This window comes from Eleutherodactylus coqui, chromosome 2 (assembly GCF_035609145.1).
Source record: "Eleutherodactylus coqui strain aEleCoq1 chromosome 2, aEleCoq1.hap1, whole genome shotgun sequence".
NCBI lineage: Eukaryota > Metazoa > Chordata > Amphibia > Anura > Eleutherodactylidae > Eleutherodactylus > Eleutherodactylus coqui.
The window spans coordinates 180,471,932-180,496,567 of record NC_089838.1 but is presented as its reverse complement, the minus strand read 5'-3'; the positions used below and the strand labels follow the sequence as shown (position 1 = coordinate 180,496,567).

Below are 24,636 nucleotides of genomic sequence, written 5' to 3'. Positions count from 1 at the left end.
AAAGGAATGAATAAGGGACCATTAACACCATCCATGAAGATAAAGACCTCTAAAACCATAAGCCTTCCAGTGTAGGTCCAAAGAATCAGCGCAATCTTCACCGGTTAATTTGGTGTAATGTCAACAGATTGCAATTTTACAAGACATTTTTTAGTGTACTTTTACATATTTTTTTAATTCAATAAAGGGCATTAAACCACTATCGTGATGAAAATTCTGTGACAGGTTTTTTAGCCCACTTGGACATATATGAAAGCTAAAAACAAGGTGAATAGCCAGTAAATAACTCCTAAGGATACCTTTACATGGGGCGATTATCACCCAAATAATCATTGTAAACTATGAATTCAGGCAATGGTCACCCCATGTACACGAGACCACCAGCAGGGCACTGACCAAGAAATTGCTCTATTGCCGAATTCACTTGGTTTTTAGCTCACCTAAAAGCCAAGCAACTATTGGCCCATGTAAACAGGCACTCATTTATTCATAAGTGGCTGACTGTTTGCGGGGATTGAAGGGGGCTGGCTGGAAGAGATCTCCGGTCACTCTCCCTCCATTCTTTGAACAACTTTTGCTCCTGTATGAATGCACAGGAGCGATACAGTTACTCCATATCAAGGTATCTTACAACAGAAACCAACTAAGTGAAAAAGAAGCAACGCTTATCCTGTGAGATGTACAGTAGTGTTTAAAAAATTACAATGAGTTTGGAAAAGCAATTAAAAGCAAGAGTCATTATAACAACTTTTATCCATAAAAATAATAACTACATACATCCAAAAAATTTATAAAAACATTTTTTTTTACAGAAAGTAAAAAAATAATTTTTGGCTGTTCAAAAAAATGCCACCAGGCTTTCCCAACCTCTGTCCAATGTTTTGAGTCATCATGATTATTCACAACATTGGGAAAACATGGGGATCAAAACTGTTTCAAATTTATTTACAAATGACATACTATGTTTCTTTCAAGACCTACTTCAAATATAATCTCCCTTATGTCACCATTTATAAATATTTGTGTATCCACCATGCCCTGGGTTCCTATAGATTTATTTAAACCTCTAATGCATTACAGTTCTACAGCCAGCAACTTTGTTAAGAGAAAGGTGTTTTTCTGTTTTATGATATTTGGTCACTCGTCAGCTGAACAGAAACTGAACGGACAAATTCATAGTCAATGGGGTCCATTCAGTGCATAAAATGGATCCATTTGGCCAGGGGATTCCTCTTTCCGGCACTCAAAAGGGAAAGTGGAACGCCCAACGGAGATGTGAAAGCAGCTGTACCCAGTAAAATAGTGTGGTCAGAGATTCAGTTGAACAGCTTTTTCATGAAATTCTGGCTTAAGATATAATGTTAGTATTGTCACCAATTTACATGTGTTCTGTTTGACATATTTTTGGAGTACTAAATATTGTACCTTGTTGTGCTGTTTGCTCTACATAAAACTGTCTGTTTTGGCTCTGTTTGGCTTTAATGATGTTCAGTGGAATGATGGATCACAATAACTGTCATCTTTGTCTCCATCCATCTTCAATACATTTTTACAATGTAATGCTACTATTAAAAAAAAACGTTTACACTTATGAACAATTATTGGCTTATACAGTCATACTGTTTAGAATAGCTTAGTTTTTCAAACACAGACTTCTAGATTCCTGCTTTATTTTACATAGTCAGACACTTAAATATTACCATTCTGGATGCCTGATGCTGCCATAAGCTAACTGAGGGTGAAGATAGAGTATTTTTGAGTTTAGAGAAAGCTATATAAATATCTATTTACTAAGCTTCCCCCTGTGATGGCTACAGGAAGTCAGAATTTTATCATTTAAAGGACTACTTAAGTGAAAACACATTTTTCCAACCCTGCAACCCTCACCTGATTGTCTGGCACAATGTTGTCTATCATATATTGCAGTCACTTCCATGCAGTGCAGCCTCCTGTCTGATGCTCATCATGTATCATCATGATGTTGGGATTTTTCCCAGCTTTGTCTTTTACTATTATATGCTATCAATCTCTTGATACATCAGTACAGCATCACCTGAGCAGATGAACAAGAGCCTGTATCATTTCTGCCTGCTGGTAGGACACTGTAATTATCATTACCTTCTATATTCACCTAAAAAAGCTACAGGCCATAAGTATACAATCAATGGGACTGAACTATCATTTCCTTCATTATAACTGTGTGACATGAGCCTCTAATCATCAGTTGTAACTGTGATAAAAGTTTCTGTGTTTCTGAGTTTTTAAAGAGTTTGACACAGGGATTACGCTGACTGAAAAACTGACTTTTTGAGAACACATAAAACCAAGTAAATCTCAGCTAGTCATAATGAGATCACATGACCACCTGAGGAGAGAAACTCCAGGAAGTTTCAGATATAAATGAATAACTGGACGAGGTAATACTAGCCAATTTATATATACTTGGGGGCTAGTTACATATTAAAAGATAAAAAAACACCAACGTGACTGTTTAACTGTGCAAAGAATGCAAGATATTTTAAAGTATTTAAAACAGAAACAGAGCTCAAACTCCTGTAAAGATATATTATGACATTATTAAGCACTAAATTACACAACTAATTACTATAGGTGTCAATACACCTTTAATAACTGTTGAATGATTGTCCAACAGCTGTTTCCATAGGCTCCCACGTATACATAAACATTCAGCTCAGTTTATGTGTTTAAGGAGGTAAGCCACAGCCAGGCAGCTCTGGAACCAGCTTGCCACCTTGGGAACAAAAGGATTGGGCATTGAAATTCGATTTCCCCAATACTTCTTTTCTCTGACACCATCTATGAGGGGAAAGTTGAGCTGTCTCCATTATGCACTAGAGAATCATCAGGCCGAACTATTATTGGCACATTCAGACAACTAAATCCTAATGTGTGGGGACTAGAGATGAGAGAACGTACTCGTTACGAGTACTTACGCACCCGAGCACCGCCATTTTCGAGTACAGCAGTACTCGCGCGTAAAGATTCGGGGGGCGCCGTGGCGGCATGGGGGGTAGCAGTGGGGAGTGGGGGGGAGAGGGAGAGAGAGAGGGCTCCCCCCTGTTCCCCGCTGCTCCCCCCACACCGCCGCGCCTCTCCCAGCCCCCCGGCGCCCCCCGAATCTTTACGCCCGAGTACTGAAGTACTCGAAAATGGCGGTACTCGGGTGCGTAAGTACTCGTTACGAGTACGTTCGCTCATCTTAGTGGGGACCTTAAAAAAGATAGATAGATAGATAGATAGATAGATAGATAGATAGATAGATAGATAGATAGATAGATAGATATGCACACTTTTATTCAACAACCCAAAATTCCAGAGGAAAAAAAACATTTTCATATTGTTGTGTACTCTCTAAATGAGGGAGTTGTATTAAAGAGGTTGTCCCAATATAAGAAAAATTCAAAAAGCTGAGCATGGCATAAAATAAAAAAAGAGACTATACTTTTCTCTCTTCAGACCCCTGGAAAACAGCTGAGCAGCTCTGGCTCCCAGTATGTACGTTTGGCGGACGTCAGATGATCACTGCAGCCAATCAGAGGTTGCAGCGTCACTGTCCAACCTCCTGGCATCAGTGCTCCCTCCATGGGTGCCCTGATGGCAGAAGTTCAGGATGGTAACACTGCGGCCTCTGATTGGCTGTACTGGTCAACTGACTTAGACCAAACACACATACCAAGAGTCTGAACTGCTTAGCTTGGAGGCTGATGAGAGGTGAATATTGTCTCTTTTTTATTTTAATGCATATTCAGCTGTTAGAAATTTTGTTTTTACAGTTGGAAAAGCTCTTTAACACTTTTCACTAGTGATGATTGCTAAATGAGTTTTCTGGCATAGAAAACCAATTTGAAAATACCATATTATGCCATTTTGTGATAATAGAGGGGAGTCTCTCATTTTTGACCTCTATGATTTAGTTGGAGCAGAGATCCATCACTTAGAGCATCTCTCCCTCTGGCATGCCAGTGCAATTTGTAATGCAGGGGTGGACAACCTGCAACGCTATCCTGTGTTGCCCAGAAACATCACATGTATGCTTTATGACTGTCAAAAACAGAGCATTCTTGTTATGCAGAGAAGGGAGTGTCATTATTAGATAGCAGCTCCATTTTCTCTCTGTACTGGTCAGAAATACCATTGTAGATCTTGGAAGATACATATGAGGATCTTCTATTCATTGCTCACAAATATCTTCTTTGTCAAAGAGAATACGAATGATGAACAGCAGTGCACAACTGGCAATAGTGTTGGGGATGGAATCTGTGGCTAGCACTGCTATAGCAGTACTACTAAGATGTGACCAGCTTTGTTATGGGGTCACTGTGTCTGGCATTGCAGGGCAGCACTGTGTGGCTTACAATGCAATGGAAGCATTGTGGGGCTGTATGAGTTCCATTTAAGGAACATAAAGGATGATTACTGGCAAAACTCTTATTGTGTTATGAATCATGCAGAACCAAAGGAAAGGGTGGATGAGGCAGGTGTATGACTGCTACTCTCTATTGGGTGCTCTTCAAATTCTTGCATTATGAATTGCCCACTTAAGTCCTGTGTCGAGTATAGTAAGGTATGTCATTTTTACTTGAAGTCATTTTTTAAAAGGGGTATTCTCATCGGATATATTTACGGCATATCTGCTGATCCTCGGTTGAGAACTCCAGAAAGGAGGAGACGAGGTAGAGAATTTGTAAAGTGGCCTTGCATGCGTGACACAAATTTATGAATTACTGTTGGTCTGTGAGAGTGTTCATTGTATGCACAGTGTTTAATATCCAAACGTATACCACTGAATCTGTGAGCAATAGGAAATAAGTCACATGTATACTTCTTTCAAGATAATTTTATTAATCTTCAATACAGTCAGCTCTCCAAATTTTGTGCAGCAATACATTTAGAATCTATCAACTTGTACACTCAACTGAATACAGCAATGCAGAATGCTTATAGAGTGCGCCTTATTTTATTTGTGTCTATGTTTTTGTGGAATTTTCTTTTGTACTTTAAGTTATCTATTCCCTCATGACAAAAGCACTTTTATTTTCTTGTTTTTCTACAAATATAGTGTTTGGTTTTGTTTATTCTTAGTTCATGAAAATATTTTTTTCTGTTTTGTAGGAGAAAGAAGATGACAAATCTGATACTTCAAATTCTCAGCAGCAAAAAAGCCCACAAGGACTAAGTGATACAGGCTATTCATCAGATGGCATATCTGGTTCACTTGGAGAAATTCCGAGTCTAATACCAAGTGATGAAAAAGATTTGCATAAGGAACCTATAAAAAAAGATTCTCTTTCACATGAAAGCAGTCCTTCTAGTCCTTCAGATTTAGCAAAGTTGGAAAGTACAGTTTTATCAATTTTAGAAGCACAAACAAGTGTTTTTGTTGATGAAAAGTTAAGAAAAGGGAATGATTTGTATGGAAAATACACTGGACAGACTCAAGACAGAAGTAGAACTAAGATATTGCCAATCACACCAGAATCCTACAGTTCAGAGGAAGAGCTTGAAGATATCCATGCAGACGAGACAATAGAAGAGAATGGGAAAAGAGGTTTTTCATCCCGAAAAGTTCAAAAGGAAGGCAAGAACACACAAAAAGATATAACTGTACGGAAACGACAGGATTCAATTGATGACAGTAGTGAAAGTGAAAATTCACCAGTTCCACAGAGGAAAAGAAGAACTAGCAATGGATCATCAAGTAGTGATGACTTTAAACATGATGATAGTCAGGGATCTGGAGATGATGAAGATTTTATCCGAAAACAGATTATTGAAATGAGTGCTGATGAGGATGCATCTGGCTCGGAGGATGAAGAATTTATTAGAACAAAATTAAAGGAAATAAGTGCTAATGAAAATCAGAAGAAAGAAACTAAAGCAAAACCAATTCCAGCAAAGTGCAAGAGATTAACTAAAAAAAGCAGTGCAACCTATGATGAGGATGGGATCCGACGACACTCATGGCATGATGATGATGAAGAGGATGAAGACGAGGAAGCATATGATGAAAGCCCAGAACCAAAATTTAGGGAAACTAAAAGCCAAGAAAATGAAGAGCTTTCATTGAATGCTGGAGGAGGCCTTAGAAGATTTAAAACTATAGAGCTAAATAGCACAATGTCTAATACCTACACTGAAGAGTCTAACAAACAGTCTACCATATTATATTATGATGAGGAACCAGAGTTGGAAATGGAAAGTTTAACAGATTCTCCAGAAGACAGATCACGTGAAGAAAGATCATCAAGTCTCCATGCTTCAAGTTTTACTCCAGGCACCTCACCAACATCTGTTTCATCCCTGGATGAAGACAGCGACAGTAGCCCTAGTCACAAAAAGATGTCAGGAGAAAGCAAACAGCAGAGGAAAGCAAGACATCGATCCCATGGGCCAGTTCTACCCACTATTGAAGATTCTTCTGAAGAGGAGGAATTAAGAGAAGAGGAAGAACTTTTGAAAGAGCAGGAAAAGCAAAGAGAATTAGAGCAACAGCAACAAAGAAAAAGTTCTAGCAAAAAATCCAAAAAAGACAAAGATGAACTAAGAGCACAGAGAAGGAGAGAGAGACCAAAGACACCTCCAAGCAACCTGTCTCCTATTGAAGATGCTTCTCCAACAGAGGAATTGCGCCAAGCAGCTGAAATGGAAGAACTTCATAGATCTTCATGTTCTGAGTATTCACCTAGTATTGAGTCAGATCCAGAAGGATTTGAAATTAGTCCAGAAAAAATAATAGAAGTTCAAAAGGTCTATAAATTACCTACATCAGTTTCATTATATTCTCCTACTGAGGTACCCTCTACTGTTGCTGTAGCAGAGATCAAAAATGGACAACAAACTCTCAAAAGTGCTGAGGAAGCCTATGAAGATATTTTATGTAAAGCAAAATTATATCACAATGAAAAGGAAAAAGAAGAAGTCTTTGAAAAAGAGCCACTGTATGGGGGAATGCTAATTGAAGATTATATCTATGAATCCTTAGTTGAAGAGAATTATGATGAAAGCTTGGATACTAATTTAATAAGTAGTCAACATCCTATATTTGAGCAGCGATTACAAGAAGTAAAAAAAAATACTGTAGATGATTTTCACAGTAATGCTGCGCAAATTGCTGCAAGTGTAGACAGTAAATGCTTCAAAACAGAAGCATTCCATTCTATGGTGGCTCAAGAAGACATTGTTTCAAGTTCCTACATTGTTCCAGAAAGCCATGAAATTATTATTTTAGATAACACAGATGACAGTCAATGCCATGATGATGCTGCTGGCTTTTATGATATTATTACTAGTTTGGACATGGAACTAACCCCAGGATCCAGTCCTACTCAACAAAGAAATGAGTTCACCATGAAAACTGAGCGCACATCATCTATGAATGTGAATTCATGTAAAACCGAAAATATTATACTTACTGCTTCAGTGGATTTATCCTCCCTTAACTCAATTTCTATTCCTGATGTTAAAATAACTCAGCACTTCACTGCAGAAGAACCAGAAGATGATGTGGTAGTTGATTATAGTATTGAAAAAGCCTCTGATTATTCTGTTTCAGAGGACACTAAAGGATCTAGAAATGGCAAAGATGGCTATAGTGCAAATACATCTTCTAATGCTGAGAGTGTTGTAATATCTGGCTCTCTCATATCACAAAGTGACATAACGCAAAGTCAAACTTCCGTACCCAGTTCAGCTACTGATGTATGTACTATGGATCATGTAGTAATTTCAGTACCTGATATTGCTCAAGCTTCAAGTGCCCACACTATACTAACTTCTTCTGCTGTGTGTACCTTGGAAGGAGAAAATATTGGGAAAATAGTATCAGAAAGTCAAAGCAAAAAGCATCCAAAGGATACATCAAATGCTGTTGCTGGGTCAATGGTTACTCATGTGCAACCAATGACCACTGAATGCATAGTGTTAGCAAAGCACACTGTGACATCTACAGCAGTTACACATGCAACAACCACGGCCCCTCATTTGCAATCAGTCACGTCATCAGTTCCCTCAGTCACATCAAAGACAATTTCTTTCTTTAAAAGTTCTGATTTTACTGATCCTGTAACAACTAAAACTTCTGTTCCTCCACCACCCCCTCCTCCTCCACCACCACCTTTACCTCCAGCTGCAACTCCCAAACCTGCATTAAGCTCAAAAAAGAGGCCAGCACCTAAAATTCCAACATCAAAAGCAAAATCTTCCACAATAGGATACAGCAGCGAAGGTGTTAAGAACAGTTCACCATTAAAAACCATTACAACCAGGCCTCATGCTCCACCTCCACCTGTCCCCCCAAAGCCATCTTCTATTCCAGCTGGATTGATGTTCAGTCATAAGGCAACTGAAGGCTCAAAACCTCAGAAAGTAACAAAACCTGTTGCTTATGACTCCCCAGCTGCTATGCAAAAGAGAATAGAAGCACAGCATAAAGCCCCAGCACATATACAAACCAGTATGACTTTAAATTTGGCTACATCTACAGAATATCAGTTACCTTCCCCAACATCACCTCTTTCTCCCCATTCTAATAAATCATCACCAAGATTAACCAGACCATCTCAAGAAACCTATGTTGTTATTACTTTGCCATCTGAGCCTGGTACTCCAACTGAAATTGGTTCACTTCACACAACAACTTGTTGGCCTCTACAGACATCTGTCCATGAGCAGGTACCACAAATAACGCAGGCAATATTTTCTACCACACCTCTCAGCATAAATAAAATAGTGACAGTAAGTAAACCATCAGATAGTCTGCATAGTTTCTCACAAATAACAGCAGAAGATACTAAGACTACTGCTTCTTTACTTCAAAGCACAGTTTCTGAACTTACTTGCATTCCAGATGTTTTTCCAACTGAAAGAACAGTAACAGCTCAGTCTCAGTTAAAGCAAGTTGAAAAACTTTCTGAATCAAATGATGTAATAGACCTACGAACCTTGAACAAGATGGAATATAAGGTTAAAGAACTTGAGACTGACAGTTGTATGGACCTCTCTTCCACAACAGCTGAAGGAAAATGGCAGTCTACTGCGGTTAGCTCAATGAACCGACCAATAAGTGCTGTCCAACCTGCTATAGTAAACCTTAGTACTGCATCTCCAGTAGTATCATCTATGTTATTAGCTACGGAATCCATTACAGTAATGACATGCTCAACAACTGTGAGTTATACAACAAGTTTGGAGAGTCTTGTTGATTTAGGAAATTCAATGAAGGAACCATTAAAACTGACAACTTCTAAACAATATCAAGAGGAAAATGAGACATATCCTGTGGATGTAGAAGTGCCAATTAATTTATCTCTGGGTGTCCCAGCCCACTCATTAGCTGTATCAACAACAAAACCTTTCACAGTTTCTTCTGTTAGTGTAACAAATGGCTCTACTGATATCTCTACCTCTCAAGAATCAGTAGACAGTGGAGTAGTAGATCTAAGCACAACAAAATTCCTTAGGACAATGGTAACTGTGGATGATACATCATCAGCAATTGTCACTGAATTAATTGAAGATGATAAACCTGTGGACTTAACTGCAGGTAGAAGAGCTGTATGTTGTGATGTGGTATACAAACTGCCTTTTGGAAGAAGTTGTATTTCTCAACAACCATCCACTACTTTACCTGAAGATCGTTTTGGATATAGAGATGATCATTATCAATATGATCGTTCGGGAATTTCAGGTTTTAGAGGTGTTGGGGGTATGAAACCTTCTATGTCTGATACAAATTTAGCTGAAGCAGGACTCTTTTTGTATAAAAGCAAAAATACTTTTGATTACCCGGTTGGAATAGCTGATGTTGCTGTAGACCTTACATCTGGGAAAATGACTACAGGTCAGTATGATGTGCCAGCAAATCTTTCTTTGAAATGTGATTATGGTGTTCCCCATCTCATTTCCGGGTAACATTTATTTTATTTTAATTTAATTCATTTATTTTTTGGCACATTGTGGCAAAATTTTGGAGTACTGGTGTATTTTCTTTCCTTTTTTATTATTTGTATGTTTTGCTCACAGGTTCATGCATGTGCTGCATGTTCCAAATTTAATTTTGCTTCTTGTCCAAATAATCATTAACCTGGAGATTTGCATGTACTTTTACCCATGTATTTCATCAAGATTGGATGGCTCACCAAACCACCAAACATCAATGTTTTTAGGAAATGGACTATAACTGTACCCCTATACTTTCAGGTGAGGCTGTGGATTACCAAACCAAGACTACAGGTCCTTACCCAGAGACACGACAAGTCATTTCTGGCCTTGGAATAAGTGCCCCCCAGTATTCACAAGCACGCATGACTGCTTCTATTGTCCCACCATATGGTATGGGAAGTGTTTTACGGTCATCTAATGGAGTTGTTTATTCTTCAGTTACCAGTCCAATTCCTTCTACGTTTGCAATCACCACACAACCTGGCTCTATATTCAGTACAACAGTAAAAGATCTAGCTACCTTCATTACTACTGACACAGTCACATCATTATCAAGCTTAAATCAAGCTCAGCCAGTACCAAGAACATATAGCATATTATCAACAGTGGGAGATGTAACTGATGTAGTGTCTGTGATTGATACTAGTTTGCAAACTTTTCCTGTGGACATTACAAGTACACAAGGTGAACTTGTTTCCATTTTAGCATCAGAATCAGAAACCTTTTCTGAAATGGCAGAAGATGAGTCATCTTTCATAATGCCATCTGATGATGGTAAGCAACAGAATCTACATTTGCAGCGGGAGCTACTAGAGCTGGAAAAACTGAAACAGCAGAGATTAGCTGAGGAGCTTGAATGGGAACGTCAGGAAATTCAAAGATTCAGAGAACAAGAAACTTTTATGGTCCAGAAAAAACTTGAAGAATTGCAGTCAATGAAACAGCACCTGCTGTATCAACAGGAAGAAGAGCGACAAGCTCAGTTCATGATGAGACAGGAGACACTGGCGCAACAACAGCTCCATCTTGAGCAAATTCAACAACTTCAGCAGCAACTTCATCAACAATTAGAGGAACAAAAAATAAGACAAATGTACCAGTATGGTTATGACTCTGAAAATGTGCCACCTCAAACAACTTCTGAACAAGTGATTTTAGAAGGTCAGTATTCAGCACCAGAGGAAGGACAATTCTGGACAGGGGATCACACTGCAACAACATCATCAGCAGTTGCTGGCATTGAAATGGCACCAAGTGATACATGGTATACTATACAGTCAGATAGTGGTCCACAATATATTTCAAGACCAGGAATATTAAATTCTGTTTCAGAATTGTCTCTAAAAGACATGGATGTTAATGATGAAAGGCAACTTAAAAAAAGAAGTTCCATGCCTAGACTGTGTGGAATGCATGATGAATTAGATGTAAATATGCAAGAGGAACCAAGATCTTACAAACTAATTGTTGATAGTGGAGTACAAACTGATGATGAGGATGGAAATGATAACAGGTATACTGGCAGAAGAAGAAAATCCAAAAAAGGCATTGATACAAGTGTTCAGACTGATGATGAGGATCAAGATGAGTGGGATATTCCCACAAGATCAAGAAGAAGGTCACGTACTGGAAAATACAGTGATGGAAATACTGATGGTGATAAATCTAGAGCATTTTCTAAAGTATCTAATATGGCTGTGCAAACTGTTGCAGAAATTTCAGTACAAACGGAACCACTAGGAACAATAAGAACCCCTTCAATAAGAGCAAAACTTGATTCAAAAGTTGAAATAGTTAAGCATATTTCCGCTCCAGAAAAGAGTTACAAAGGAGAAAGCTTGGGTTGTCAAACTGAAACTGATTCTGATGTACAAAGCCCACAATATCAGAATGAATCACAGAAAGATAAAAGACGCCCAACACCTTTGGAAATAGGTTATTCTTCTCATCTCCGGGCTGATTCATCACTGCAGGTTGCACCTTCTCCTCCTAAATCTCCGAAAGTTCTTTATTCACCAATTTCTCCGGTTTCCCCTAGCAAAGCTCTAGAATCTGCTTTTGTTCCATATGATAAGACAATGTCTGAGGACATTGGCACTCACAAGTCTCATGGTGATATTGGGCAGATTCCACCACAAAGTCCAAAATCTGCAAAAGTCATGCAACGCTCTATGTCAGATCCAAAGCCCTTAAGTCCGACTGCAGAAGACATTGCTAGAACTCAGTTCCAGTACTCAGATGGATACTCAGTAAGAAATTCTACCTATTATTTAAATTAATTTATGTATATTTAAAGTGAAAGGACTAGTAGCTTGATGTAACTGATATACTGTTATGTACATATGGTATATTGAATGAATAACTGTTGCAGATTAACCACAGATTAACCTGGTCAGTTTTTTTGTTTGCAGTGCACTTCCTGATATCTTCATCTGTTGCTTACTAAAACATTCCATCCTCATCAAAATCATTTATTAATTTATGAATCAAATATAAGAAAAATATGATAATGTTATAAACAGTTCATTTGCATAAATTAAGTAGACTTTAGGGTACTGTTTCATCTCAGACATTGGTGGCATATTGCTAAGATGTTACAGTCAATCAACATCCATGCATTCTGCAAGTGAAAACTAAGCGAAGTCGACAAGTAATAAATGGTGCAATTCTTTCCAAGTGATGATGCCACATCATTCTGTCTCTGTTGATTAAACATTGGCAACTTACTATATTCTAGTGGTGTGTCATCAATGGATTTGTTGAAACAACCCCTTTAATGATATACAAATTTTAAAATTGTTTTGACTATTACATATGATACGTTGCAAGAGCTTAAAACAGAAGGTTGTTTACATACTTGCTTCTATTACATAACCCATAAAACAAGAAAACAAATCCCTGCTTTGGATACATACATACAAATTGTTGCTTTATGCCTTTTGGTTGTCAGGCTAATTTCTCACGGGCGAGTGCGATATTGGGCCGTGAATCACGGCCCGATATCGCGCCCACCAATGAGTAATTTTGCCACGGATGCAAGGTGTTGTTTTGTTGCATCGTGAAGTGTCTCCCATCTATTTCAATGGGGAAACCTCGTATTGCATTTCACCGTGTGCCCCTATCATGTGGTGCAATGCTGCTGTCTACCCCATTGAAAGCAATGGGAGATGCAAGGGCATGCCCAAAGATAGGAGATGCTGCGATTTTCTTCCCACATTGCATCACAGTTCGATGTGGGAGAAAATCCCCTCTGTGTATGACCCCATTCAAAAGAATGGGGTTTATATTTCTGCAAGATTTGCATAGGGGATAAAGGTATTATTTGCATCTTTCTTTCCACTATCTCAGAATGAGGATTAATTTTGCATGTGCTAGAATTGAGCATATAAAGGTTTTGTAGCTGGAAGCTCAGATTGAAGAGTCTTGTAATGCACGTGCATTTCCTTTCCAGGAATTTGTGAGGGGCCTCTGTTACGGGACGGCAGGGGTCCTGTAGGAGGGAAAGTGTCAGGTTGAGAACATGGAAGGCAAGTGGTGGCTATGGACCTGTAGGAGAGGAGGCGCAGAAAATGGTAGGGGACTGTGGAGGTTGTGGGGCAAGGAACAGAAGGTACTGTAGGCTCTGTGGGAGTGCAGAGTCTAGGAAGGTGCTGAAGGCTATTCGAGGAGCAGCACGGACATGGGTGATAAAAAGTAGTAGGTGCTTAGCATATGTTCAGTTGTGGCTTTTTTACCATAACTACGGCAAAAGCTTTGCAAAATGTAGTTTTGCCACAGTTTAAAAAAGAAAAAAAGAAAAAGAAAAATACCATTTGGTTGTAGTTTTGCTGTAGTTGCTGCAATAGGCCACTGTAGGTTCATAAGTTCTAAATATACCATTAGTGTAGGGGCACAGAAAATGGTAGAAGTATTTGGGGGAAAGGGAGGCTGTAATTTGGGGTGAGTGGCAAATGACAGGAAAATAGAAGGGGCAGAAGGTCCATTGGTCAGAGAAAAAAAAAAGTAGCACATGCTTTTTGGGGTGGGTGCAGAGGTTGGTAGGTACACTGTGAGGGAAAGCAGGTGGGGGAACAGAAGGTTACAGGTGCACGGTGGACGAGAAAGGGAGCACAAGGTGAAAGCCAGGCAAAGTCTTTTTACCTGAATGTTGTAGATATTGTCCTCACTGCTGGCTCTGCTATAATGAACTAGTAATTGGATTTGTATGATGTATGATCACTGTGGGTGTGTTGATGGGACTCCTAGGGATGCACTTTGAGTCCCCTACTAAATTGTGGGGTGGAGCACATGTGTGACCTCCACTCCATTCACTTCAATGGGACTGATGAAAATGGCCAAATGCTATGCTGGTAGACAGCAAGTGGAGCATTAGTCATGCAGGCATACCACTGCTCCATTCACTAGGAGGATTCAGAGCCTGCTATTTTTGTAATCTCTGGGGAACCTAGCAGTCAAACCTCTAGTGATCATATAGTTACACCTATCCTAGTGTAAATTGTTATTAAATGTATTTAGTGGGGAAACCCCTTTGATAAATGCAGTACACATGCACATTTACACATACATAACAAGTATGAATATAAACTAAAAAATAATTGCATATACTGTACACACATACTGCTGCTATACATTCATATTGGACACATTTCCATGCTTTAGTCCTCCTTTGCCTTCAGACATCATACCTGTCTGCTGCTTGAAGACAAGATCTCATAATGGATGGCATGAATTCATGAATGGGTGAATGCTGCCTCTGATTGGTTGAGTGCAGGGACCCATCAGAGGCAGCTCTCAGCTGTCATTCAATAGCTGAGAGCTGCCTCTGGTTGGTCACAGTGCTCAGCCAATCAGAGGCAGCCCATTCTGCAGACGAGGATTTTAAATCCCCGCCTGCTGAATACTACTGAGAGCAGTGCAGGGAGAAGAGCTGGCTGGACGCGGCTGAGCCGCGGCAGCTGAAGAAAGGTGAGTATTCTTTTTTATTTTTTATTTTATTCACCATTTCTTCTTGTTTTTCAAGGAAGTTCTTATGTTTAAGGCCCTTCCCTGAAAAACAATTACCGGGTGACGGGAGCAGGATCCTCTAGTGCAGCTGTCATCTGTGACAGCTGTGGTAGGGAATTCTTTATTCTCCGCAGGGATGAGGAATTCCTTTGCTGCATCTGTCACAAATGTGGCAGGTGCAGAAGGGAATTCTTTTTCCTTGCGGGGATGAAGGAAACATCTGCAGCATGCGGCAGATGTGTTCTTCATCCCTGCGGGGACATGGCAGCGGCGGACAGGTAAGTTTTTTTTTTACACTAAAATTATTGTTTTTCAGGGAAGGGCTTATGTTTAAAGCCCTTCCCTGAAAAACAATTACCAGGTGCTGGCAGCAGGATCCTTTACCGCTGCTGTCATGTGTGACAGCTGTGGTAGGGAATTGAAGAATTCTTCTGCTGCATCTGTCACAGATGTGTCAGATGTAGCAGCAGGGAATTCTTTTTACTAGCGAGGATGAAGGAAACATCTGCCGCATGCGGCAGATGTGTTCTTCATGCCCGCGGGGGGCACGGCAGCAGCAGAGAGGTGAGTTTATTTATTTATTACCCTAAAATGATTCTTTTTCAGGGAAGGGCTTATGTTTAAAGCCCTTCCATGAAAAACAATTCAAGGGTGCCGGCAGACCATTGTTTTCAATGGAGCCACCGGCAGCAGCCACAGCTCCATTGAAAACATGTGGGGAGGAGAGGGTAAATTTTTTTTCAAGCACCCAAGCACCGCGTGGTGCTCAGCTTGAGTAACGAGTACATCGAGCAGGCTAATGCTCGAACGAACATCAAGCTCGGACAAGCATGCTCGCTCATCTCTAGTCATGAACCCTCTGGAGACCTGGTCTCTGCTCAGTAGCTCAGTACTGTAGATATCAGCATGAAGGCAGTCTGCTTTGTGCTGAATAATTGTATTGCAGCGAGCCAGAGGTAGCTCAAGTGGGTGGTGTCAGTTTACACTTTGTCACAGTGGCAGCTACTCTGACAGATAGGGCGACTTGCGCAGCAGGCGGTTGGTAAGAGTCTCTGCGTATTTTAGGTACTGATTGTTGATATCTGTATGTGATGCGAATGCTTTTATATAAGAAAAACCTTACGTATGGTAATGAAATGACAAGACCAGTCCAACTGGATGCCAGTAAACTGAAGGCATGCAGTTTACTATGTAATGTCAGGTCATATAGACAGATCACTCTTGTGGATTTGGGAGCAATGATAACAACCAGAACAGTTACATTTGTATCCACATTGACAGTATCAGATTTCTTTCTACTCTCAGGGTGAAGATTATTTGGATAGAATAAAGATTTTTCCTTTACTTTTCTGGGGGCTGTCAGTGACAGGCTAGAAGGGCTCGTGCAGGGTAGATTATATTCCACTGTTAGTTAACTGTGCAAGGGGTGCAAATACTCACTATTATGATGACCTCTCTCTGACTGGCTCCAATTTTCTTACTAAGGATGGAGGAGAAACTCCACTACTCTCTGTTCTCCCTCCCTCTATCTCTTTTGATGACACACTCGCTCTCTCAGCACATTATATCCCTCTCCTGCTCTTGCTTTGCATCTGCCCTCTTCTGTTCCCCATCTCAAACTCCCAAATGACAACGTATGCACACTTAAAATTGTTTTCCTATGCAGGCTCTGGTGTTGTTAAGCAACCAAAGCACCAATCACTAAGTTGTTTCTGGGGTAGATATCCCAGCAATAGCAGCAACTATCTCAGGTGGAGCACCTCCTATGTCCCCTAGAGGCTCATAGTGAGGTCCCAGGAACTTATTAACTCTGTTTGACTACTCTGCAAGCCCTCCGGGTCACTACATTATTGCTGCTGTCAATTGTACTACTTGTGGACTGCTGGATACTGGCTTTTAGCAGAAAGCAGTCTCTTCCTGACTTAGATCTACTGACATAGCACAGTAGGTGTCCCACTCAGACACCTTTCTATTGACAGTTGTGTGCAAGATGCTGCCCTCTTTCCCTATGCTGCTGTCAGATCTTTAAACAATTATTATCTAGCAGTGGCAGAACTTACACTTGTGAAAAATCCAAATAAATAAATAATGTCTTTGTAAAGTACAACCTCTTCTTACTGCAACTCTCAGCTCCTGACCCTTTGATGCCTTGTTATAAATAGGGCCCTGGTTATATAATAGAAATAATTGACAGGTGTTGGCATTGTTGTTATAGAGTTTTGTATGCTGCAGACAAATAAGGCCAAATTCACACAAATGTATTTGCGCGCATTTGCACACAAAACAATAGCGTGTGCAGTACACAGAAAATAGAAACTATTGATTACAATGGGTTCGTTCACATGCATTTCTTTGACATGTTGCGCAAAAAAATCCCCACAGCATGCTACATTTACCTGGCTGAGAGCATCGGTGTTGGGTGCAAAAAAATACAATAAAAAATGCTGCTGTGCATGCAAATATGCAATGCTCAGATGCACAAAAATACAGCACAAATGCACATATGCTCTTGTGAATCGGGTTCTAAGACCTTTGGAACCAAGTGTGAGCTAGTGTACAGCTTTAATCTGACATGAAATGCTTGGATAATAGAGATGAGCGAGCACACTCGGTAAAGGCAGATACTCAAGCGAGCATCGTTCTTCTCGAGTAACTGCATACTCGTCCGAGCATATGTTGTGGAGTGGCAGGGGGGGGGGGGGGAGCGGGAGGGAGAGTGAGCTCCCCCCCGCCACCACCCTACATTTGCTTGGACGAGTATGCAGTTACTCAAGAAGAACGATGCTCACTCGAGTATCTGCCCTTACTGAGCGTGCTTGCTCATCTTTATTGGATAATGAGTTGCTTCTTGTTCTCAAGACTTTCCTATGTGGTTACTAATCTTGTGTAGAAAGGGTAATCTTTCTAAATTACTTTAAGGGGTTGTCTGAAATATATATATATATATATATATATATATATATATATATATATATAAAATATATATTATGGCAAGTGGGGTTACTCGCCTGCGGATTGCCAATCTCTCGGACCAGAAAAGGGCAGCACACGTGTAGACAGATGCTCTAGAGACAGGTATTCTTCAAAACTGGTGCCTGCCAGTTTTATTCCACATTACTTCAAAATGTGTACAGCATACAATAAAGTTCATCTGTGATGTCGAGGATTTACAACCCACAGTCGCAAACCCTGCCCGGGGTGTCTAGAAGGCATCCTCCACTGTCAAATGAGTGACTGGCCCAAGCTGGTCCACAGCGGACCTAAGGCTCCAAGAATCTGGCGTGGTGCCTTCACACCGCCTCTCATTGGTCCACACTGAAATTTAGGCTTGCAGCCTGTCCAGCTCTGCTAAGCTGTCTCTTCCCCCTGCGTGTGTCAAAAACACATTTTATATTTAGTCTCCGCCACACCCAAAAGATGTTAACTCTCTTTCTGCAGTACTAGAATGCCTGTGTCTAGCCCTTTGTAGGCCACCCTGTGTACTGCCCTCCCACATATCCCCCTCCCATGATAAAGGCTGTAGGCCGCATCACAGCTTTTTGGCCCTCCAGGGTCAAAACGTCATGCTGGCTGGGGAGGATCTCTGTGTGGGGCTATCACTGCACCTTTCTTTATGATCTATAACTGGCACTGTCTTAGCTGTCCCTTCATCTTTCTCATGCTCAGTTACCTTCACAATCTTTACTTCAGTCTGTAGCTTAACTGGCCTCTCTTTAAGTGCTTGTGTGGAGTCTGCCTCTACAGACTCTGCTCTTTTACACTCTGTAACTTCTGAGGCATCTTTTCCAGTCTCTGCTTCAGTGGCCTCCTCAGCCTCAGTAGCCTCACCCTCCAACTGTTGCTCAGTGCCTTTACTGTTGTTCACAGAGGCATTTTTTCCCCTCACGATTTTGCCAGTCTCCATAAACCATTCACCAGCAATGCCCAGGTCACCTTCTAAGCATACTCTGGCACTGTTTTAATCTCATTTTTAATCTTCTCCAATAGGGTCTTCATTCCTGCTATTGATTGCTGGAACACACTTTTGAGCTTTTCTCGTACCAGAGTTCTCTTTTTGTTTTTAGGATTCTTCACTAAGACATTCTTTTCCTTTACTTGCTGTCTGAACCAGGTCTTGGACCTCTCTAGTCTCTAAACCTTCTTTTCAGCAACCCGACTCTTTGATTCTCAATGTTTGATCTTTACACATAATTTCTTGGTGAACCTTTGAAACACCACCTTTTCTTCTGACACGAGTTTCAGGGTGCATGGCAAGGTTAGTGCTTTGGTCTCTTTTTAACAAGCCCTTTCTTCAGCATGCTCTGGTTCAGTGGCATATCTTGCAGACCTGATTTACTCTACAGTAAGCTCCTGTTCACACATCTTGTGTTTATTCTTCAGTTTGGACATAATCTGACGTTGGTGACGAAGCTCTTCAGTAACATCATTTAACTCCTGCTGAAGACTCACTTTAAACTTCTCAAGTTTATCATAAGCAGATGCTTTCTTTTTACACTGTTGCCTTGTAGCTTCTAACTCTCTTTGAAACTCTCTCTTCTGCTCTTCAACAAAATCCAAGCATGCAGTATTCTTCTCCATTTTCTTTTCTATATCTGACACCTGAATCTGAAGTGTTGAAATCTGCTTTGACTGGTTTCTCTTTGTTTCTGCATCTTCTTCTAACTGCCTGAGGAACACATTTCTCTCACCTTCTATTCTCTTTAGGTGTGCACCAAGGCTAAGCCTCTGATGCATCTCTTCTTATAACAGCTGGATGCTCAGAGCAGGGAACAGCTGGATGCAGAAGGCAGGCGGCCCCACTTGTCTTCTGCATCCTCTGCGTGGAGCGCAAGGTGATTGCTCAATGTTTGAGCAATCATCTTGCACTGTAAATGACACAACGATTATCGCTCAAAAGCAGCTCAAAAGACATCTTTTGAGTGATAATCAGTGTGTCTACATGGGCCTTTTTACTAGAGGACTCTTTGAACTCACTCCCACATGGGTGTTGGCTAAACTTCTTATAGCAACCTGTTCAGATACTGACTTTCTTTGGGGAACATCTCTACTAGAGATGAGCGAGCACCAAAATGCTCGGGTGCTCGTTGCTCGAGTCGAACTTTCCGCGATGCTCGAGGGTTCATTTCGAGTAACGAACCCCATTGAAGTCAATGGGTGACTCGAGCATTTTTGTATATCAGCCATGCTCCGCTAAGGTTTTCATTGGTGAAAATCTGCAAAACCCAAGAAAGTGATGGAAACGACACAGAAATGGATAGGGCAGGTGAGTGGCAACATGCTGGGCTGCATTTCAGGTTCCCAGATCCCACTATTCAGCCACAATAGTGGGCCCCCCCTAACAATTTTTACTTCGGACAAACCCTCATTAGTAAGCCACACCTTAGCTAAGCACCACACTACCTCCAACTAACCACAAGCACTGCCTGTGGGACACACCCCTGCCTCTTCTCCTGGGTTACATGCTGACCAACCCTCCCGCACGACCCAGTGTCCACAGCGCACACCAAAGTGTCCCTGCGCAGCCTTCAGCTGCCCTCATGCCACACGCTGGCCTCACAGCCACACCACCCTCATGTCTATTTATAAGTGCGTCAGCCATGAGGAGGAACCGCAGGCACACACTGCAGAGGGTTGGCAGGGCCAGGCAGCGACCCTCTTTAAAAGGGGCGGGGTGATAGCCCACAATGCTGTACAGAAGCAATGAGACATCCAATCCTGTGCCACCTCCATCAGGAGCTGCAAACGTGGGCATAGCAATGGGAAATCCATGTGCCACACAGTATTCATTCTGTCAAGGTGTCGCATAGCTCAATCGACACTGCAAGGGGAAAGCCGTAAGCGCTCTGCCCTCTACCCAAGTCAGTCAGTGTCTTTGTGCCAGACAGGTCAAACACCGCGATGGGAACTAAGTTTGCACCAACAGCATAGGTGGGTCCTAGGAAGCCCAAGACATGAACAAAAAATTGATCTGAGCGGCCAAACATGGCAGACTTGCACCGCGCCCACGACATAGGCCTCGGCCCACAGCTTCAGCAATCCTAGACAGGAAGCGGACTTTCACTGCACCCAGGACATAGGCCTCTGCACAAACCCTCAGCACTCGCGGGCCTACAGCGGACTCCTATGCTAGCTTAGCTGTGCACGTCTCATTAGCGCTGTATTGCTCCTTTAGTTTGTCCCAATGCAGTGCCACGGATAGTAGAGCTAACATCAGATTAAATACAGGTGGGCTTCGGCCCACACTGCATGCCCCAGTCTAACCGGGGTTTTTTATAAATAGTCACAGGCAGGTACAACTCCGCAATGGGAATTCCGTGTGCACCCACAGCATGGGTGGCTCCCTGGAACCCACCGGCGGTACATTAATATATCCCATTGCAGTGCCCTGGACAGCAGATCTAACGTCAGATTAAATGCAGGTGGGCTTTGGCCCACACTGCATGCCCCAGTCAGACTGGGGTTTTTTATAAGTAGACACAGGCAGGTACAACTCCCTATTGTGAAGTCCGTGTGGACCGACAGCGTGGGAGGGTCCCAGGAAGCCACCGGGGGTACATAAATATATCCCATTTCCATGCCCAGCACAGCTGAGGTAATGTCAGATTAAATGCAGGTGGGCTTCGGCCCACACTGCATGCCCCAACCTGACCGAGGTTTTTAGTGCATAGACACAGGCAGGTACAAATCCCCTATGTGAAGTCCCTGTGGACCCACAGCATGGGTGGCTCCCTGGAACCCACCGGCGGTACATAAATATATCCCATTGCAGTGCCCAGTACAGCTGAGGTAATGTCAGATTAAATGCAGGTGGGCTTCGGCCCACACTGCATGCCCCAACCTGACCGGGGTTTTTAGTTCATAGACATAGGCAGGTACAAATCCCCTATGTGAAGTCCCTGTGGACCCACAGCATGGGTGGCTCCCTGGAACACACCGGCGGTACATAAATATATCCCATTGCAGTGCCCAGCACAGCCGAGGTAACGTCAGATTTAATGCAGTTTGGCTTCGGCCCACACTGCATGCCCCAGTCAGACTGGGGTTCTTTATAACTAGACACATGCAGTTACAACTCCGTGTGGACCGACAGCATGGGTGGGTCCCAGGAAGCCACCGGCGGTACATAAATATATCCCATTGCAGTGCCCTGGACAGCCGAGCTAACATCAGATTAAATGCAGGTGGGCTTCAGCCAAGAATGTTTTCATTGTTGGAGGAGGAGGACGGGAAAGTTTTTGAGGCAGTACGTGTCCTGTGCCCATGTCCATGGTTATATGCACCTTCCCAGTGACCGCGTTGCTGAAAAATTTTCCCGCCTGTGGAACCTAGTAGCGTGGCCTCGCCACCATCATGTCTTTGGGAAGCCTTCGTTTCCACTACCCTGTAACGTTGCAGTAGCAGCAGTATAGGCAGAGCCGAGAATTAGTAACATTTCAGCGGTAAGAGTATGCACAAACCCCTGTAACATTTCATTGGCAGCAGTGAGGACAGACCCCACTAACATTTCATTTGCAGCAGTATACACAGGCCCCAGTAACATTTCAGTAGTATTAGTATAGACAGACCCCAGTAACAGTAACGTAGAAGCAGTATGGGCAAAGCAGCAGATTCACATTTCCCTGGCAGCAGTGTAGGGAGAGCATAGTATTGGTACGATTTCAGTAGTAGGAGTACAGTCAGGCCCCAGCAACAGTAACGTAGAAGCAGTAGGGACAAAGCAGCAGATTCACATTTCCCTGGCAGCAGTGTAGGGAGAGCATAGTATTGGTAAGATTTCAGTAGTAGGAGTATAGTCAGGCCCCAGCAACAGTAACGTAGAAGCAGTAGGGACAAAGCAGCAGATTCACATTTCCCTGGCAGCAGTGTAGGGAGAGCATAGTATTGGTAAGATTTCAGTAGTAGGAGTATAGTCAGGCCCCAGCAACAGTAACGTAGAAGCAGTAGGGACAAAGCAGCAGATTCACATTTCCCTGGCAGCAGTGTAGGGAGAGCATAGTATTGGTAAGATTTCAGTAGTAGGAGTACAGTCAGGCCCCAGCAACAGTAACGTAGAAGCAGTAGGGACAAAGCAGCAGATTCACATTTCCCTGGCAGCAGTGTAGGGAGAGAATAGTATTGGTAAGATTTCAGTAGTAGGAGTACAGTCAGGCCCCAGCAACAGTAACGTAGAAGCAGTAGGGACAAAGCAGCAGATTCACATTTCCCTGGCAGCAGTGTAGGGAGAGCGTGGTATTGGTAAGATTTCAGTAGTAGGAGTATAGACAGGCCACAGTAACATTAACGTAGAAGCAGTATGGGCAAAGCCCACTATTAGTTACATTTCTGTTATAGTAGTATAGACCTGCCCCAGTAACATTTCCGTTGAAGCATTATGGGCAGAGCCTAGTATTAGTAAAATTACAGTAGTAACAGTATACACCAACCAAGGTAACATTTCAGGAGCAGAAGTATCGGCAGACCGAAGTAACAGTTCTGTTGCTGAAGTATAGTCAGACCCCTGTAGCATTACTGTGGCAGAAGTATAGGTAGGCAGAACAGAGTTACATTTCTGTAGCAAAAGTGTAGGCCAACCCCAGACACAGTGGTGTACCATGAGTGCAGGCGAAGCCCATAAAAATTACTTGGATTACATTGTAGGCGAGGACCTGAAAAATTGTTGTACCGACAGTACAAATGTACCCCAGAAAAATTGCCCATGCCCAACTCAGAGGGCAGGTAAACCCATTAATCGCTTAGCGTACTGTGGCTTAATTTTTAACTAGGCCTGGAGGCAGCCCAGTCTAAAAAACAATTGGTTCAGGTGGAAGTTTCAATGCTTTAATGAGAATTGAAACAGATAAATATTATTTAGAAAAGTTATATGAGCCATTTGGCCCACAGAAAAGTTGCCCATTTGCGGTGATTACGAGAGGTTTCAGGAGGAGGAGCCGGAGGAGGAGGATGAATACCTTACACAGATTGACAAAGTTCTTTAGGTAGCGCTGCTGTCCGCTGGTGGAGAAGTCTGGGGAAATCCAGGCTTTGTTCATCTTTATGAGTGTAAGCCTGACGGCGCTGTCAGTTGACAGGCGGGTACGCTTGTCCGTGATGATTCCCCCAGCTGCACTAAACACCCTCTCTGACAAGACGCTAGCCGCAGGGCACGCCAACACCTCCAGGGCATACAGCGCGAGTTTGGACCACGTGTCCAGCTTTGACACCCAGTTGTACGGAGCAGAGGCGTCACGGAGGACGGTGGTACGATCGGCTGCGTACTCCCTCACCATCTTCTTACAGTGCTCCCTCCGACTCAGCCTGGACTGGGGAGGTGAGAGACAGTCTTGCTGGGGAGCCATAAAGCTGGCAAAGGCCTTGGAGAGTGTTCCCCTGCCTGCGCTGAACATGCTGCCTGATCTCCGCGCCTCCCCTTCTACGTGGCCCTCGGAACTGCGCCTTCTGCCACTAGCGCTGTCAGATGGGAAGTTTACCATCAGTTTGTCCACCAGGGCCCTGTGGTATTGCATCACTCTCAAACCCCTTTCCTCTTCGGGAATGAGAGTGGAAAGGTTCTCCTTATACCGTGGGTCAAGCAGTGTGTACACCTAGTAATCCGTAGTGGCCAGAATGCGTCTAACACGAGGGTCACGAGAAAGGCATGCTAACATAAAGTCAGCCATGTGTGCCAGGGTACCT

The 24,636-nt window shown here is 42.3% G+C and overlaps 1 protein-coding gene across 1 annotated transcript in view; it reads left to right on the top strand.

Moving 5' to 3' along the window:
- The first annotated feature begins 10,862 nt into the window (after window positions 1–10,862).
- PCLO (piccolo presynaptic cytomatrix protein) overlaps window positions 10,863–24,636 on the top strand; it is a 163,851-nt gene continuing 150,077 nt past the window's right edge. The window contains exon 1 of the mRNA XM_066589315.1: window positions 10,863–12,209. Within this exon, the coding sequence (XP_066445412.1) occupies window positions 10,863–12,209 (1,347 nt within the window). The remainder of the gene's footprint in view (window positions 12,210–24,636) is intronic.